This window comes from Phascolarctos cinereus, unplaced genomic scaffold (assembly GCF_003287225.1).
Source record: "Phascolarctos cinereus isolate Bilbo 61053 unplaced genomic scaffold, phaCin_HiC Scaffold_1;HRSCAF=81, whole genome shotgun sequence".
NCBI lineage: Eukaryota > Metazoa > Chordata > Mammalia > Diprotodontia > Phascolarctidae > Phascolarctos > Phascolarctos cinereus.
In genome coordinates, this window is record NW_027555514.1 from 109027469 (window position 1) to 109042851 (window position 15383).

The 15383-nt window shown below is 38.3% G+C and overlaps 1 protein-coding gene across 8 annotated transcripts in view; it reads right to left on the bottom strand.

Moving 5' to 3' along the window:
* CALD1 (caldesmon 1) overlaps positions 1-15383 on the bottom strand; it is a 247997-nt gene that overhangs the window by 11162 nt on the left and 221452 nt on the right. For 6 of the 8 annotated variants that reach the window (XM_021002361.2, XM_021002364.2, XM_021002370.2 and 3 more), the window contains 5 exons: positions 8870-9131; positions 5968-6108; positions 3513-3556; positions 3338-3419; positions 1084-1221 (listed from right to left, as the gene is read on the bottom strand). In XM_021002361.2, the coding sequence (XP_020858020.1) occupies positions 1084-1221; positions 3338-3419; positions 3513-3556; positions 5968-6108; positions 8870-9131 (667 nt within the window). The remainder of the gene's footprint in view (positions 1-1083; positions 1222-3337; positions 3420-3512; positions 3557-5967; positions 6109-8869; positions 9132-15383) is intronic. The other 2 variants (XM_021002363.2, XM_021002371.2) reach the window with 1 other exon arrangement.

Consider the following 15383-nt stretch of genomic DNA (forward strand, 5'->3'; position numbering starts at 1 on the left):
TAAGGAGCAGCCTACAAGGTGCCCCAGGCTTGGCTGGAAACAAGCTTTATCTTCATTATAGCTGAATGAAAAATTGCCAAAGTAGTATTATTTTTTAAAAGTCCCCATCCAGCATAGTGGAGAAGACATCAGCAGGTCAGGATAATGATAACAACAACAACAATATTTCCACGGCACTTTAAGGTTTGCAAAGTGCTTCACATATATTATCTCATTTTATCTTTACAATAACCAGGGAGATAGGTGCTATTATTATTCTCATTTTATGTATAAGGAAACTGAGGCTCAGAGGTTTAGTAACACACCCAGTGTCACATGGCCAATAAGTATCTGAGGCTACATTTGAACTTTGGTGTTCTTAACTTCAGGTCTAGTGCCCTGTTCATGGTGCACCAGGAGACAGGGTTCAAATCTCCTCTCTGCTACTAACTAGTGGGGATCACTTAAGAGGTGGCACAGTGGATAGAGTGCCACGCCTGGAATCAGAAAGATTCATCTTCCTGAATTCAAGTCTGATCTCAGACACATAACGATCACTAGCTGCTTGACTCTGGGCAAGTCACTTAACCCCATTTGCCTCACATAAATAAATAAAGAAAGATTTAAAAAAAAGAAAGAAATGGCAAATCACTCCAGTATCCCAAATGGAATATGAAGAGTCAGAAATGACTGAACAACCTCTCTTGGCTTCAGTGTCTTCATCTATAAAATGTCATATAACCTCAAAGGTTTCTTTCAGCTCTCTGATCCCATGATCTTTAAGACAATCACACAATGTTTACCTTTTCGTACAATTACATCACATATAACGTCTTGAATGCTACAAACTGTTCTATTGTACTTATATTATCTTGATTTTTTTTCCCCTTGCAGAGACTGACTGCCAAACCTAGAAGTATAATTTAAAGTGTTATGGTCAAAACACATCACATGGTCTATCCTGGTAAACACATCCTCTGAGTTTGGTCACTGTGAATAAAAAACTTTTTAAAGGAATTCATTCACAAGAATTCTCTCTCTTTCCTGATGGTTCTATGATTAATCCTGAAAAATGAAACAAGGCACACAACTGATAAAACTCACCTTATTTGGTGTGCCTGTCCCAGTTGGGGATGCAAACACATTTCCTTTCTCCCACATGCTTTTGATGTTACGGACTCCTTCAGCAGGAACTGGGAGATCTGAGGCTGCTGGCTTGGTTGGTTTCGAAGCCTTTGTGCCCTGATGAGGGAGAATTATTTGAGTTTGGTGTGGATAAATTAACTTCCTGAAATTTACAGCAAGACTATCCTCTCCCCAAAAGTAATTGTTTTAAAATTCTTTCATCCTGAGAGATCATCTGATCTAGCCCATATATCACTGGGGACTCCATTTCTTATATGAATGGCACTGGTTTAGTCTGGGCAACATATTCTTTCAGAATTCAGTTTTACCACAAAAATGGATCCTTTCACTAGTGGTGAAAAAGTACATGAGATGAATTTTAAAATTATATTCTTGACTGTATGGAATCATATTCCTAGATTTACTGTGTCAACAGTTTCCAGCTGGCAGGAACATATTTCATGAGTAGAATTTTCCCTTTATTTTTTGCAGTAAAATGTCTACTAAAAGAAAGGAGGGAAGAAAATTATATAAGTAAATTCAATAATTAGGACTCCACTGCTGTTAGGTACTTCTTTGGTGGGACCAAACTTAAGATTTCATTTCATTTCAGTGAACTTCTGGTGAAGAAATTCCTCTATTGCACATTATTCTCTTAGAGAGTTGCCTGGGACATGGAAAAATTAATTTACTGGATGAAGATCATGTAACCAATATGTGTCAGGGACAGGACTTGAATTTAGGTCTCCCTGACTCTAAGATCTACTGTCTTGCCATTTTAAAGTACCTTGGGGATATAAAAACCTCAGATGTGATCTTTGGCCACAAGAAGCTTACAATCATAGGAATTTTGGATTTGGGGTAATTAAAATTGGTATGGACATTTGGCATAGACTACTTTGTAGCACTTGAACATTTTTGTCACTAAATACACATGTACAAAGGTTTTATTAGGCAAATTAAATATGAATACAATTGTAGGGGGCTTGGCTAAACTATTTAAGAAAATAACAGTATGGTGTGTTCAGGAAAGAGGACTAGATTTGGAGGTCAGAAGACCTAGATTAAAATTTGGCCAAGGAGGAAATGGGCCAATTAACTTTTCTATGAGCCACAGTTTCTTCATCTTTGAAATTGAGATAATTAAATTAAAATAAATAAGCTACAACAAAGGGTTGTTGTGAAGAAAATAGTTTATAACCTTAGAAATGTTATGAAATGTGAATTATTCTTATTATTACTAATAATATGAAGATGATGGTAATGATGATGATGACTTAAGGATATGAACTGAGTATGTAAATTATAGGCTGATTAGAAAAGGAATCTTAGTCATTCATTAAAAAATAAAATGTACAGAGCAAGAGAGGTGTTAGATCCATATGAATGCATGTATTTCTGGTCAGACCACAGATGGAGTATTATGTTCAGTTGTGGGTAATACATTTTAGAAGGGAAACTGACAAATTAGAGTATGACTAGAGGAAGATGGGATTGTGATGGTGAGAGACTAGTAAGTTGAAGGAGCTGGGAGTGTTTAGCCAGAAGACCAATGAATGTATGATTGATGTCTTCAAATGTCTGAAATATCTTCACGTAAAAGAGAATTAAACTTTTGCTTTGCAACAGAAGGCAGAACTAGAACCAATGAATAAAAGACATGGTGGTGAATATTTATAGAAAACTATAGTCATAAATAATAACAACTTTCAAAGGGTTATCCAAAATTGGAATGGGCTCTCTCAGAGTATAGTGTGTTTCATAACACTATAAATATTCAAGTAATATCTAGAGACCACTTATTGGGGGTGTTATAGACAGAATTCAAGATTTGGGTAGAGTTTGAGCTAAATGTCCTCTGGGGTCTCCTACATACATAAATTCACAATTACAATTTTTAGAGGGGCTAACTACTACCTAAAGTCAACTCAAATAGAAAGAAACAAAGCTATATTTACTTAAATTTATTCCATAGTTTGTACTTTTTACCACTTCAGATGGGCTTTCTCTGCCATAGCCCTAAAGTAGAGTAAAAACCTTTTTAGTGACTAAATCATTAACTTGATATTGGAAGTTATAAGCAGTAATAGAAGAAGTAATTACTGCACAATTTCTAGTTCTATTGAACCTGCCAGTTAGTGTTTTTCCATTTACCCCCCCCCTTTTTTTGCATCAGTGGGGTGATCACTCAATTTGCTGGATGAACAAAAAAAAAGGTTAGGACAATAGTTACCTCGATTGCACTGGTGTATTGCTCCAGTCTGCTGTCAATCTTGGAGACAACTGCTGTAGGGTGACTTAACTTGGCACCACTGCTTAAAAAAAAGAAGACAAGAGACAATCTTAGGGTATCCATATGAGAGTCACTGCTCTGAGATAAACAATGAAATATATACACATATGTATACCTCTTCTGGACGGATTTATTCAAAAATTCTGCCCGTTCTTCTATCTAGGAGTAGAAAAAGTAAATGCCATTAATTTTCTTCATGCTCAAAAAATATTTCTTCATTTTCTTCATGCTAAATATTTCTTGTTCCCACCACCATTCTACTCATGGTGAGAAAAAAAAATACTTAAGACTGTTGGTGGGATTTAGGACTGATAAGATTTTTTAGAGAACAATACAAAAACATACAAAACTGATCGTATCCTTTGACAGTGATTAATTGCTAAAACTTCATCTGAAAGATATCATGAAGAGGAAAAAAGGACCTACCTGTACAAAAATCTTCAGAGCTGTTTTATTTTTAGTAGGAAAAAATTGGGAAAAATTTGTATGTCCCGTGATTAAAATGTACTCAATCCAGGGGTATGCTGGACCTAATCAACAAATGCTACAAATCATGGCTTGATTTGTTGTTTTGTCGATTGTCTAGACTTAAGAAAGTAATGGAGAAAATATGAATAATGCAGACTAAATTTAAAGGTGTGTTGTACATACTCCACCCCTCCCCCACCGTAGCTGGTTTGTACCATCACACGCTGGGCTTGAACAAATTATGTTATATTAATATAATGGATTTTTTTTTGTTCTACTCCTGTACAAGGAATTTTCAGGGAAGAAATTCCCTCTACTAGTGCAGATGGATCACTACTCTGTAATTAATAGTCTTGAAGAGTTGCCAAAATAAGTGAATTGCCTTAGGTCATAGAGGCAGTGCATGTCAGAGACAGGACTTGAATCCAGGTCTTCCTGATTTCAAACCACTATACTACAATCTACATACTACCATATATTGTTCTCTAATTGTTTTTCACAGATTCATCTGATTTCTTCAACTAGATCACAAGTTCCTTACAGGTAAGGGCCAGACTTTATAACTCTTTTGGGTTCGTCACAGTGCTGGGCATATGAATATTACAATCTTTGTTAATATACCACCTTATATTTACATAGCACTGCAGTTTACAAAGCATATTCCTGGATTTTAAACACAATGGGGACATTGAGGGTAACTGGGTCTTTCATCCCTCTCTCTCTTAGGTGTTTATGTTTGTATGTATCCCATGGCTATTTCTTGGATCCCTTCAGGACAGTGTCCCTTCAGAGGACTTTAGTGTACGTACACACACACACACACACACACACACACACACACACACATACACACACACACACACACACACCCCTCAGTAACATGACAGTTACCCTTAAATATCCAAAGGCCCATCACATAGAAGAGGAAATAGATTTGTTTCACAGAGCTCCAAAGGTCAAAGTTGGAGTAATATGTGGAAAGTGCCAAGATGCAAATTTAGCTTGATAGAATGAAAAACTTCCTAATCATTAGAGTGATGATGTAATGGAAACAAGGTAAAGGTTCTAATCTCTCTCTCTCTTTTATATATATATATATATATATATATATATATATATATATATGTGTATATATATGTGTGTGTGTGTGTGTGTGTGTATTTTTTGGCTAGGCAATGGGGTTAAGTGACTCGCCCAGAGTCACACAGCTAGTAAGTGTTATGTGTCTGAGGTCGGATTTGAACTCAGGTCTTCCTGAATCCAGGGCCGGTGCTTTATCCACTGAGCCACCTAGCTGCCCCTCCTATTGGCTTTTGATGCTGTCTATAAGAATGGGTAACTGCTTACATGAGTGGAATAAGTATGGGCTTCTCTTCCCACTTTCCCAAAATTCTATCAGCTCCCAGGCACTGACCTTTCCTTCTCTCACTAAATGATACCATTCTTTCTGCCAGTGAGACTAGCAAAAAGCAGAATAGATCACCTATTTTATTTTCCAGGTTCCCAGATTAGATACTGTTCTCTTCCCAATCCTGGTGCCTATTGTGGCTTCTAGTACTAAGGAAAAGTTCTTTCTTTGGGACTGAAAAATCAAGTGCTATGTGGAGTGAAGGCGGTGGTAGGACCAGTTTGATCCTGGAGGAGGATGCTTCCTCCAGATGCCATTAGAACTCCCCTCCACGTCCATAGTCTTAAAATTCTAGCTGTAGCATTTCTAGTTGCAAAGCAACCAAGACGTAGCAAGGGTCGGAGATAAATGAATTATATTATATATTTGTGTCTGCCTTATCCACTTTAAGTGACAATCAATTCCCAGTGGTTTTATTTTGAGGGACAGGGATGACATGGATTAATAAAAGTCATAGATGATCTCCAAAACTCATTTCAGCTTATACCTAAACTACATACACATAAAAGAGTTTAATGTCACCATTTTCTCTTGCACTGTCCTTCATTTGGTAAAGACATTTACAAACTATGAAATAGCTAAAGGGTGGGTACCAAAGTGTAGGAAAAGGAACAAAGGGCTTGGATAATCCACAGACTGAAATAAAAAAAAAAGATGAAATTCCCTGTATAAACAAGTTTCTTGAAAAAGTTACCTTGAGAGATGAGCCTTTAGGAGTGAAACACTTAAATGGTTTCTTGTCTTCTGATAGTCCATCTTCTGGTATTTTCTGGCGTTTCTCAGCAGCCTCTGCCCGCCGTCTTTCAATCTCTTCCTTCAGCCTCCTCTTTTCCTCCTAGAAAGAAGCAATATATGATACATGTAGTAACTTCAAGCTAAAAAGAGAAGTTGAAAACCTGAGTTCTGGTCCCAGCTCTGGCCTTCACTAGCTATGTCACCTGGGCCAATTCCTGTAACTGCAAATGATCCTCAGTTGTCATCTGTAAAATGGAAATAATGCTTGGCCTTGCCTACCTTACAAGGTTGTTGTAAGGATAAAATGAGATAACATATATAAATGTGATTTGTAAATTGCTATTCAAATGAAGATCTTCTTATAATATTTTTCAATAGGACGCACCATGGTGTATTGGATAGAGGGTCAGCTTGGGAGTTTTACTCAAGTTTTACTTAAGACATACACTCACTGTGTGTTACAGTAAAGTCACTTAACCTTTGAGTGCTCTAGGTACTAAAGGCTACAAGTTACAGGCTGTTGTTTGGCACTGGTGAAAGAGGTTTTCTCACTGGAAGCTACATCAGTGAAACCATAGGTCCAGATTGCCCTCACCCCTGCTGCTTCAGAATTATAGTTTCTAAATGGTTCAAGGTTATTGATTCATCTAACTAAAGATTTTTTGATTGACATAGTTATCATAAAAACCATGTTTAATATGTAAAACCTACCATAAATTGAGAATATTAAAAATATTTAAATTCCCACCACTATTGCCTTTCTGACTTCCTTCATGTTCTCCATGGCTTTCCTCTCTGTCTTCCTTTGGAGGAGTTTATGAACATCAGCCTTGAAATATGGTGCTTATAATTGGATATAATTCACTAGATGTGGTCAAGATAGCATAAAGTACCATAGGACTACTATTTCCAAGACCTGGACACCATATTTCTACTAATGCCACCTAAGATGACATTAGCTTTCCTAGCACCTGCATCACATTAGCAATATTAGCTCTATTATTATTATTAGTAGTAGTAGTTATAATAACTAGCATTTCTATAGCTCTTAAAGGCTTGATAAGCACTCTCTCTATATATCCTATGTCCTTTGATTTTAAAAATATCCTTGTGAGAGATAGATATCATTAGGTTCATGGTCAAATAAAACTCCCAGATCTTTGCTCTGATTCTTCTTTCCCTTTTTTTAAAAATGCTTTGCCCATCTCCCAATTACCTTGTATTAACTTATCTGTGCATATGTTATATAATCCCAGTATAATGTAAAGTCCTTGAGGGTAAAGACCACCTTGTTTTTCTCCTGTGTGTCTCCAGAGTATTAACCATAAGAGAGGCTGTTTGTTGAGCTAAGTTAAGGAATCAGGTTTTCCCCACCTGATCCTCAAGCAACTAATTCTTTACTTTTATCATACTATATTAAATTACATTCCTTTTAGCTCAGTGTTCTCTATCACATAACTAAGCTCTGATTAGATTTGTATCATTTGCTATTGTTTCTTGTGTTAGTCTTGTTTTCTCAACGTCCTTACACTTCTCAGGCACACACACACATTACTGCCTCCTTCATAGGAACCTGTATGGTACTGTACACATTAGCAGTGCTCACAAAATACATATTGGTCTTTTGTGGTTGGATAAACTTTCATACTATGATTTGCTACTTTTGCTTCCTACAGAACTACTGTAGTCTTTATGTTAGCTCACTTACCTTCATTATACCTTTATGACATGGGAAGGGGTCCATATGATTAATCTCATCTTGCATAGAGAACTGTTATAAAGACATTATATGCTTTGCCCATGTTTTATGGTGGGTGAACAGTAAACCTGTGGTCCACAGTGCCCCATTTCCTATAAGTACCCAATCTTGGCTTAGAAAAATGGAAAACGAAATCCTGTGGCTAAGAATATTGGTCTAGTGACTATTTTTTAGGATCCCACAAGATTTCAAAGCTGAATTGTTCCTCATTCCAGTTGGCTTTTGGGACAGTGTGAAATGCTTTTGGTTAGGTAGTTTTAAGAGGCCTGGCAAACAGATAAGTGGGAGGCACTCATTTGGGGCCCTTCTGACCCTGGATAACTTGGCCCTTACTGCATGATTTATGCTTTCAGGTATTAATTGATGAGACCAGATTTACATTAGATGGGGTAGGGAACATTTTTCAGTTTTGAGACCATTGACTTGGTGGGAAAAAAGTCAAACATAGGACCATACAAGCAAAAAAAAAAAAGAAATTTAAGGTTGTTGGGTTGTGGTTTTTTTTGAGTAATAGAAATATTAAAAGCTTGAAATTCTTGGTTTTAAAATTAAAGACAGGATAAATTTAAAGCTTTCTTTAATAAATTTAAAGCTTTCTTCAATAAATAGAATAAATGCTTTAAAATATACTTCAATTTCAAATTATGGCTATTTGATGGTTGGAGAGAGGGAGGAGTAAAGTGGGAGCTGGAGAAGGGAGAGAGAAGGAAAAAAGAACAAAAAAGAAGGGAAGAGAAGGCAGAAGCTCCATAGCTTTTTTGAGGGGGCTGGGGGGGAGTCTTAGTTAAGGAAATAGTTCAATTAATTTGAACTATTGGTTTTAGAGTTACCTGTTAGTTGATAATTTACCTGTGATCACTGTTTTTTAGACATCAAGTAGCTGGCTGATCAATTTCCAGCTGTTCAGCTGCTCTTTACTCTTAAAAATATTTAAAGCTCTTTGCAGAATGAAATAATGAGAGAGGTCTGGGCTTGTGAGGTGTCTATGATCGGGGGTGTGTGGTGGGGAGGGGGGATTACTCCCTGGATTGTCGCCTGGGTGGTGGGTCAAGGTTCTTTCCACTCTGCTTTAAGCCAACCCATTCCTCTTATACATCATTACCTCCTCTCTGACTTTTCTCTCGGCCTCTTCTTGTTTTTTCCTCTGCTCCTCCTCCTCCAGAACCTTCCTGCGCTCTTCCCTCTTCTTCTTCAATTCCTCAAGCTCTAGGGCAGCCTCCTGCTGCTTTTGTTTTAGTTTCTCAAACTCTTCACTCTCTGTCTCTCCCCTGCGGCGACGCAGCTCCTCCAGCCTCTTGCCAGCCTCCACTTGGGATGTGGGCTCAGCCTCCTTTGTGTCCGTGCTCCCTTTCCCACCACTTCGACTGTAGGAGGAACCAGAAGGAAATTCTTGTGTACGACAGCCTCAGCTAGCCCTGCACATAGGCAGCTTAGGTGGCTGCCTGCTCAGTATGATTTGAAGGACACAGCCAAGTACCATTTATTAAAAAAAAAATGTTGCTACCTCCTGGCTATGCATTAGCCTTCCCTTCTACTTGAACTGAAATCCCCAGTACTGTCACTAAAAGGGTAAATAAGAAAGACATAGGCATGGCACTCCACAAGGGCATCTGTTAAAAAAAATACTGGTGACACCTGAGAGTAGCTAGGTAAGGTTACCCCTTTCCCATGAGCACAGTTCAAGATATCCCAAATAAATGAAATTACATGGGAAAGGCCTAAGGTGAAGGGAGCCATTAGGTGTGTGTGCAGGGTAGGTTGGAACACAAAAATAAATTCACCTGCTTTAGAATTGGGCTCCTGTGTAGAATGTAGGTGGCCTATTTCCTGGATCATTTATCTACTGCTCATTAGTAACAGATCTAGGCTTCCAGTTCTCTAATGAGCTCCAGACTTGGAATCAGGAACATCTGATTAAATCCTACCTCAGACACTTACTAACTTTGTGACTCTGGGCAATTCCCTTAATCTTTCTGATCCTCCATTTTAACTATCTCTAAAATGGAGTTTATAGTATTCCAACACAGGATCAAATGAGATAATATTTGTAAAGCACTTAACGAAGTGCCTGGTATAGAGTAGGCACCTAATAAATGCTTGTTTTCTTCCTTTGCAAAACTTAAAATACTATATAAATATGAGATATTATCATCATCATTATCATCATTATTGATATTGAAATTCTGTCAGCATGTGGGCTCCATTTCATAGAATTTTAGAGCTGGAAGAGACTTCTCATTTTCCCAAGAAGTAGTATCCACGTCCTTCATCCTTCTCCATTAGTGGTCAACACTATCACAAGCATTAAACTGCCCTGGTCATAAAATCATAGCCTGTTAGAATGGGAAGTAACTTCCATGATATGGGGTTTCAAAGATGTTCCTGTTTGCTCTGAAGCACACTGCCCTTAGTCAAAGGCAAGTTATTAGGGTATAAGAATCTAATTAAAAGAAAGAAGGAAGAGGGAATGGACTGACAGCACTAACCCCCAAGAAAAGAATCTATGAGAAAGGAGGTCTAAATTTGACGGGTTTAGTCCTGCCATACCACCTGAGAGAAAGGTATCCATCTGGTAAAGTAAGGATTGCCATATAAGTCTATATGAAGAACATGGGTCTGTCCCTACCTGGCAGAACAGATCTTAAGGACTGATAAAAACATTAATGACATTGCTGTATTATAGTAAACTATAAAAAGATGATGGTTTAGGGCATTCTGCAAGGGGTCTCCCACATTTGTAACCTGGTCACATGAGCATTATTTGGAAGGTTTTACATGTTCTCCTAAAAAGCAGCAGAGGCAGCATGGTGTGGCCAATGGAGACTCAGACTTGGGTTTGTGAAGACCTAGATTCAGATCCTGCCTCTGGACATAATTTGACCTTTCTGAGCCTCAGGCAATTCACTCCCTAATTAAAAGTCCCTGCTTCTGCACTGAGACTGGCTGAAACGAAGAGAGCTCCCACACTGGGAGTTCCTCATCCTGAAGAAACCAGAATCCTATCTGGAGAACTGGAAGGCACTCTGGAGGTCTATTCCAATGGCCTCATTCTGTAAAATAAAATGAGAAAACTGAGGCCCAGAAAAAGCCAAGCACCTTGGCCAAAGTCACCCTGGGAAGTGGCAGAGCTGGGATTCCAATGTGTATCCTGTCACTTTAGGGCTAGCACTCTTTTTGTCATACCACATGTCATCTGAATAATAAATAGAAAAACAGAAAGATATACTATGAAATGACTTACATAAAACTATAATATTAATGTGTTAATTGAAGCACCATCAATTAACCTTAATAGTTATATAATGATAGATCGCATTGGGCAGCTGGATAGTGCAGTGGATAGAATACTAGGCCTGGAGATTCATCTTCCTGAGTTCAAATCTGGCCTCAGACACTTACTAGCTGTGTGAAACTGGGTAAGTCACTTAACCCTGTTTGCCTCAGTTTCCTCATCTGTAAAATGAGCTGGAGAGGGAAATGGCAGACTACTCCAGTATCTTTGCCAAGAAAACCCCAAATGGGGTCAAGAGGAGGACATGACTCAACAACAATGACAACATATGTATATGGGGCTTATGCCATAATACTTCTTATATATATGAGGTATATACATACAAATGCATGCACATATACTTACATATAAATATAAATAAATATATATATGTATATATATATGGCAACATAGTATAGAACTCTTGGATAAAATAATATTTGAAAGTAATCTGTTGCAATATATGTACACATATACACATATATATGTATATACACACACATATAGATGTTTACCAGAAGTCACAGGGGATAGTAATTAGAGAGCTAGCCTTGGAATCAAGAAGTCCTGGGTTCAAGTCCCATCACTGACATATACAGGCTGAGTGACCCTGGACAAGGCACTTTTATCTTGAACGTCCCAGGCAACTCTCTCTAAGACAGTAAGTTGAAGAATAGGTGTAATTTACACTGTTAGAGGGAATCTCCTTGTATCAGTCAAATGACAGATGCGATGCCCCCCCCCCCACCATTCCTATGTAATGAAGTAGTTTTGAACCTTGGAATTCCCTGGGGGACCTGACATCTTACAGACACATTTTTCTATTCCTACCCCTTTTTGCTTCTTTCTACCATTCTGAATTCAAGACAACTTCCTAGTTAGAAACTTGGCTATTTTAGGTTTTAGTCAGTTTGCAAAGGCTTCTATGACCATACCAAGGAAGATTAATCTCTCACTTGAAGGTTTCTGTCAGTATTCCTAGGACCTTGGTAGCTTGACCACTCTGTAGGGATTGTATCATCAAGGAATGTCCCTTTCTCAGCTAAAGGGATCATGTGTTAACACTAGATGGTGCTCAGCCTTCTTTTCAGAAGTTAAATCTTTCCAGTCACATCAGAAAACCGAGAAGGTGGGTGCCTTTCTCTTCTTTCTCCTGTCCCTGCTCCCAGACAGAGTGGATCATAGGATCATGGATCCGGAGATGGAAAGGGACCTCAGGAGCCAGAGTCCAACCCCCTCATCTTATAGATGGTGAAACTGAGACTCAGAAGGATTTGAACTCAAGTCTTCTAACTCTAAAACCAGTGCTCTGTCCTCTGTAACAAGCTCTCCTTTTCCTTTCTGGGAAGCCCTTCCTCCTTTCTGGCCAGAATCTTATTCTAACTCACAAATAAGATAATAGGGGTTTTCTTTTCTTCTGGTTTCTGTAACTTTTCTTGTCTATTGAGAAGGAGCCAGAAATATGAATTCCCCTTATTCAGCCACTGACATCCTGTTGCCTCCTTTCTTAGGATGTGGGCTGTTTAATGATTTCCTGTTTCTCCAGGAGGGGCAATCTTACCTCATTCTTCCTCTGAAGCCATTGGTCAGTTGGCTGATTATTGGCTAAATTAGCTTCCTACCAACAGAAACTTTTTCACTCATTTCTCATAAACAAACTGTTCATGCACACAGAAATCTTTTGAACAATTAAGCAATATAATTTCCTTGCCTTCCAACAGGTCACATCTTGGCTTCTAGTATCCAATCTGCTTCCAAGCCCACTATCCACTGTCAACTTTTACCTTTTGGTCAGAGCGTGATCTCTAACAATGCATTCTTTTTGCCTCTTCCCTATTTCCAAGAAACAACCACCACTGAACATACTTAGCCCTTGTGGTTTGTAGGGCCTCTTTTACATGGACCAGATTCCTGTTTAAATCTTCCCACAAAAGTGGCATTTTAGGAAGACTGGATTCATCTGCATCTCAGACTCAGGGAGAAGAGTTTAAGGACTCCCTTTTGTTACATCTCCATCACCTCCATAGCATCAAAGGGCAATGGATGAGAAATAAAGGATAACTGAGACAGTAGTATCTGGTCAGTGACTCTTCCACTTGACAATGTCTTGAGTTCAGAAGTGCAAGTAGGGAGGCAGCATAAGGCAGAAGAATGACTACAGAATTTGGAGTCCAAATTTGGAATTCAAATCCTGTCTCTTACACTTAGTATCTATGTGACTATGGGCCAGTCATTTCATTTCTAAGCCTCAGTTTTTTTCACCTGTAAAATAAGGGATCTGACCTAAATGTCTTCTAAGATCTCCATATCTACGATACTATATTCTTAACATGAAAACTGTATTGTCCTTTATAGATATATATTTATATATACATACACACATAGATTTATATCTATATATTTTTCCATCTATCAGTCATCCCTAGGACATGACCTTGAACATGACAACATGAGTTATCTGCCCAAGAGTGAGGAACTGAACTAGTCACTGACATTCTTCTGTCTTGGTACTTCCTATTACATATTTGCAAAGTGGCTAAAGGTGCAAGTGTTCTGCATAAGGACTGAACTCATGGCCTTGGCTTTATTAATACTATATTCTAATCAGCTAACTTAAGCAATTAATGAACAAGCATGTATTAAGCACTTATTATATGCCAGGCACTGGGCTAAGCACTGGGAATACCAAACCAAAAATGAAACAGCCTCTGCTCTCAAAGACCTTGCATCCTAATGGGCAAAATGAAATGATCCCACATACATACACAAATACACATATGAATAAATACAGAATATATATGTACACATATACATATATACATACATACACACACATATATACGCATAATACAAGGTCATTTGGATATATATACACATATATATACATATACATATATACATACATACACACATACACACATACAAACACACACACACACACACACACACACACACACACACACACATATATATATATGTAGTGACAGAGAGAGAGAGAAAGGTAGGGCTAGATACATAGCTCTGGGAATCATTGGCACAGAGATGATGATTGAACCCATGGCAGCTGACAAGGTCACCCAGAGAGTGAATACAGAGAAAACAGAGAAGTGGTCCCAGGACATTGTCATGGGAAGACATCCGAAGGGAGTAAGTGTGACATGGATGATGAATAAATAAAGGAGACTGAGAAGAAATAGGAAGGGAGTTCTCCCAAGGAGAACGGGGAGAAGACAACATCATGAAAACCTAGAGAAGAAAGAGTATATGGGAGGAAAGGGTGACAAATAGGGTTAAGTGCTTGAGACAGATCAAGAAAGATGAAGATTGAGAAGAGATTTATAAGATTCACCAATTAAGAGATCACTGCTAAATTTGGAGAGAGCAGTTTCAGTTAGGTAATGAGGTCAGAAGCTAGACTGCAGGGAGTTAAGAGAGCAAAAGGAAAAGTGAAGAAATTGAATATAGATGGCTTTTTCCAGGAAGTTTGGCTAAGAAAGAGAGGAGAAAAGTAGGATGATAGCAAGGATGTTGGGATCTAGTGAGGGTTGGGCTCTTTTGCTTTTTAGGATGGGGGAGATAGGCATACTTATAGGCAGCAGAAAAGGAACTAATAGAGGAGAAGAGATTGAAGATTAGAGAGGAAGGATAATAGTGGAGACAATCTGCTGGAGAAGATGGGAGAGGACGGAATCAAGCGTATAATGTAATGGGGTTGACGTGGTAAGAAGGGCCATCTTCAAATGAAATGTGATATGATTTGTAAAGTGCTTTGTACAGTGTTCGGCACATAGTAGGTGCTCTATAGGTACTTATTCCTTTCCCCTTATTCCCTTTCTTTCCCCTTTTCATTAGAGAGTGGATAAAGAATAGAGAGTTGGGAATGACGTCAAGGGGTTGTGAGATGAATTATTAGAGGAAAAGAGGAGAAGAGGGAAGACTTGGACAATGGCTTTGATATTTTTGGTGAAGTAAGTATAAGACAAGTACCCCTGTTAAGGAAGTGGGAATGGGGAGGAGATGCTGTGGGAGACTTGAGGGGAGAAGAGAATATTTGGACAGACATAATGGAGAGTAGGATAGAGAATCAATTAGGGAGAGGTTAAAAAAAGGCTTTGCTGCAGTGAAGTCCCAGTTGAAATTATATGACATGAATTTGTAGTGGACCCAGTCAGTATAGTCATGTGACCTCCTCCAGCACCATTCAACAGAACATGAATAGAAGCAGATGAGGTAGATGGAATACTAAGAATGGATTTACTAAGATATAACAAAATTGAGCATGACTTCCTTTTGAGAGATGTCTGTGTTGGCAGAGGTTAGTTATGTGGTATTTTCTTTAAGCGTC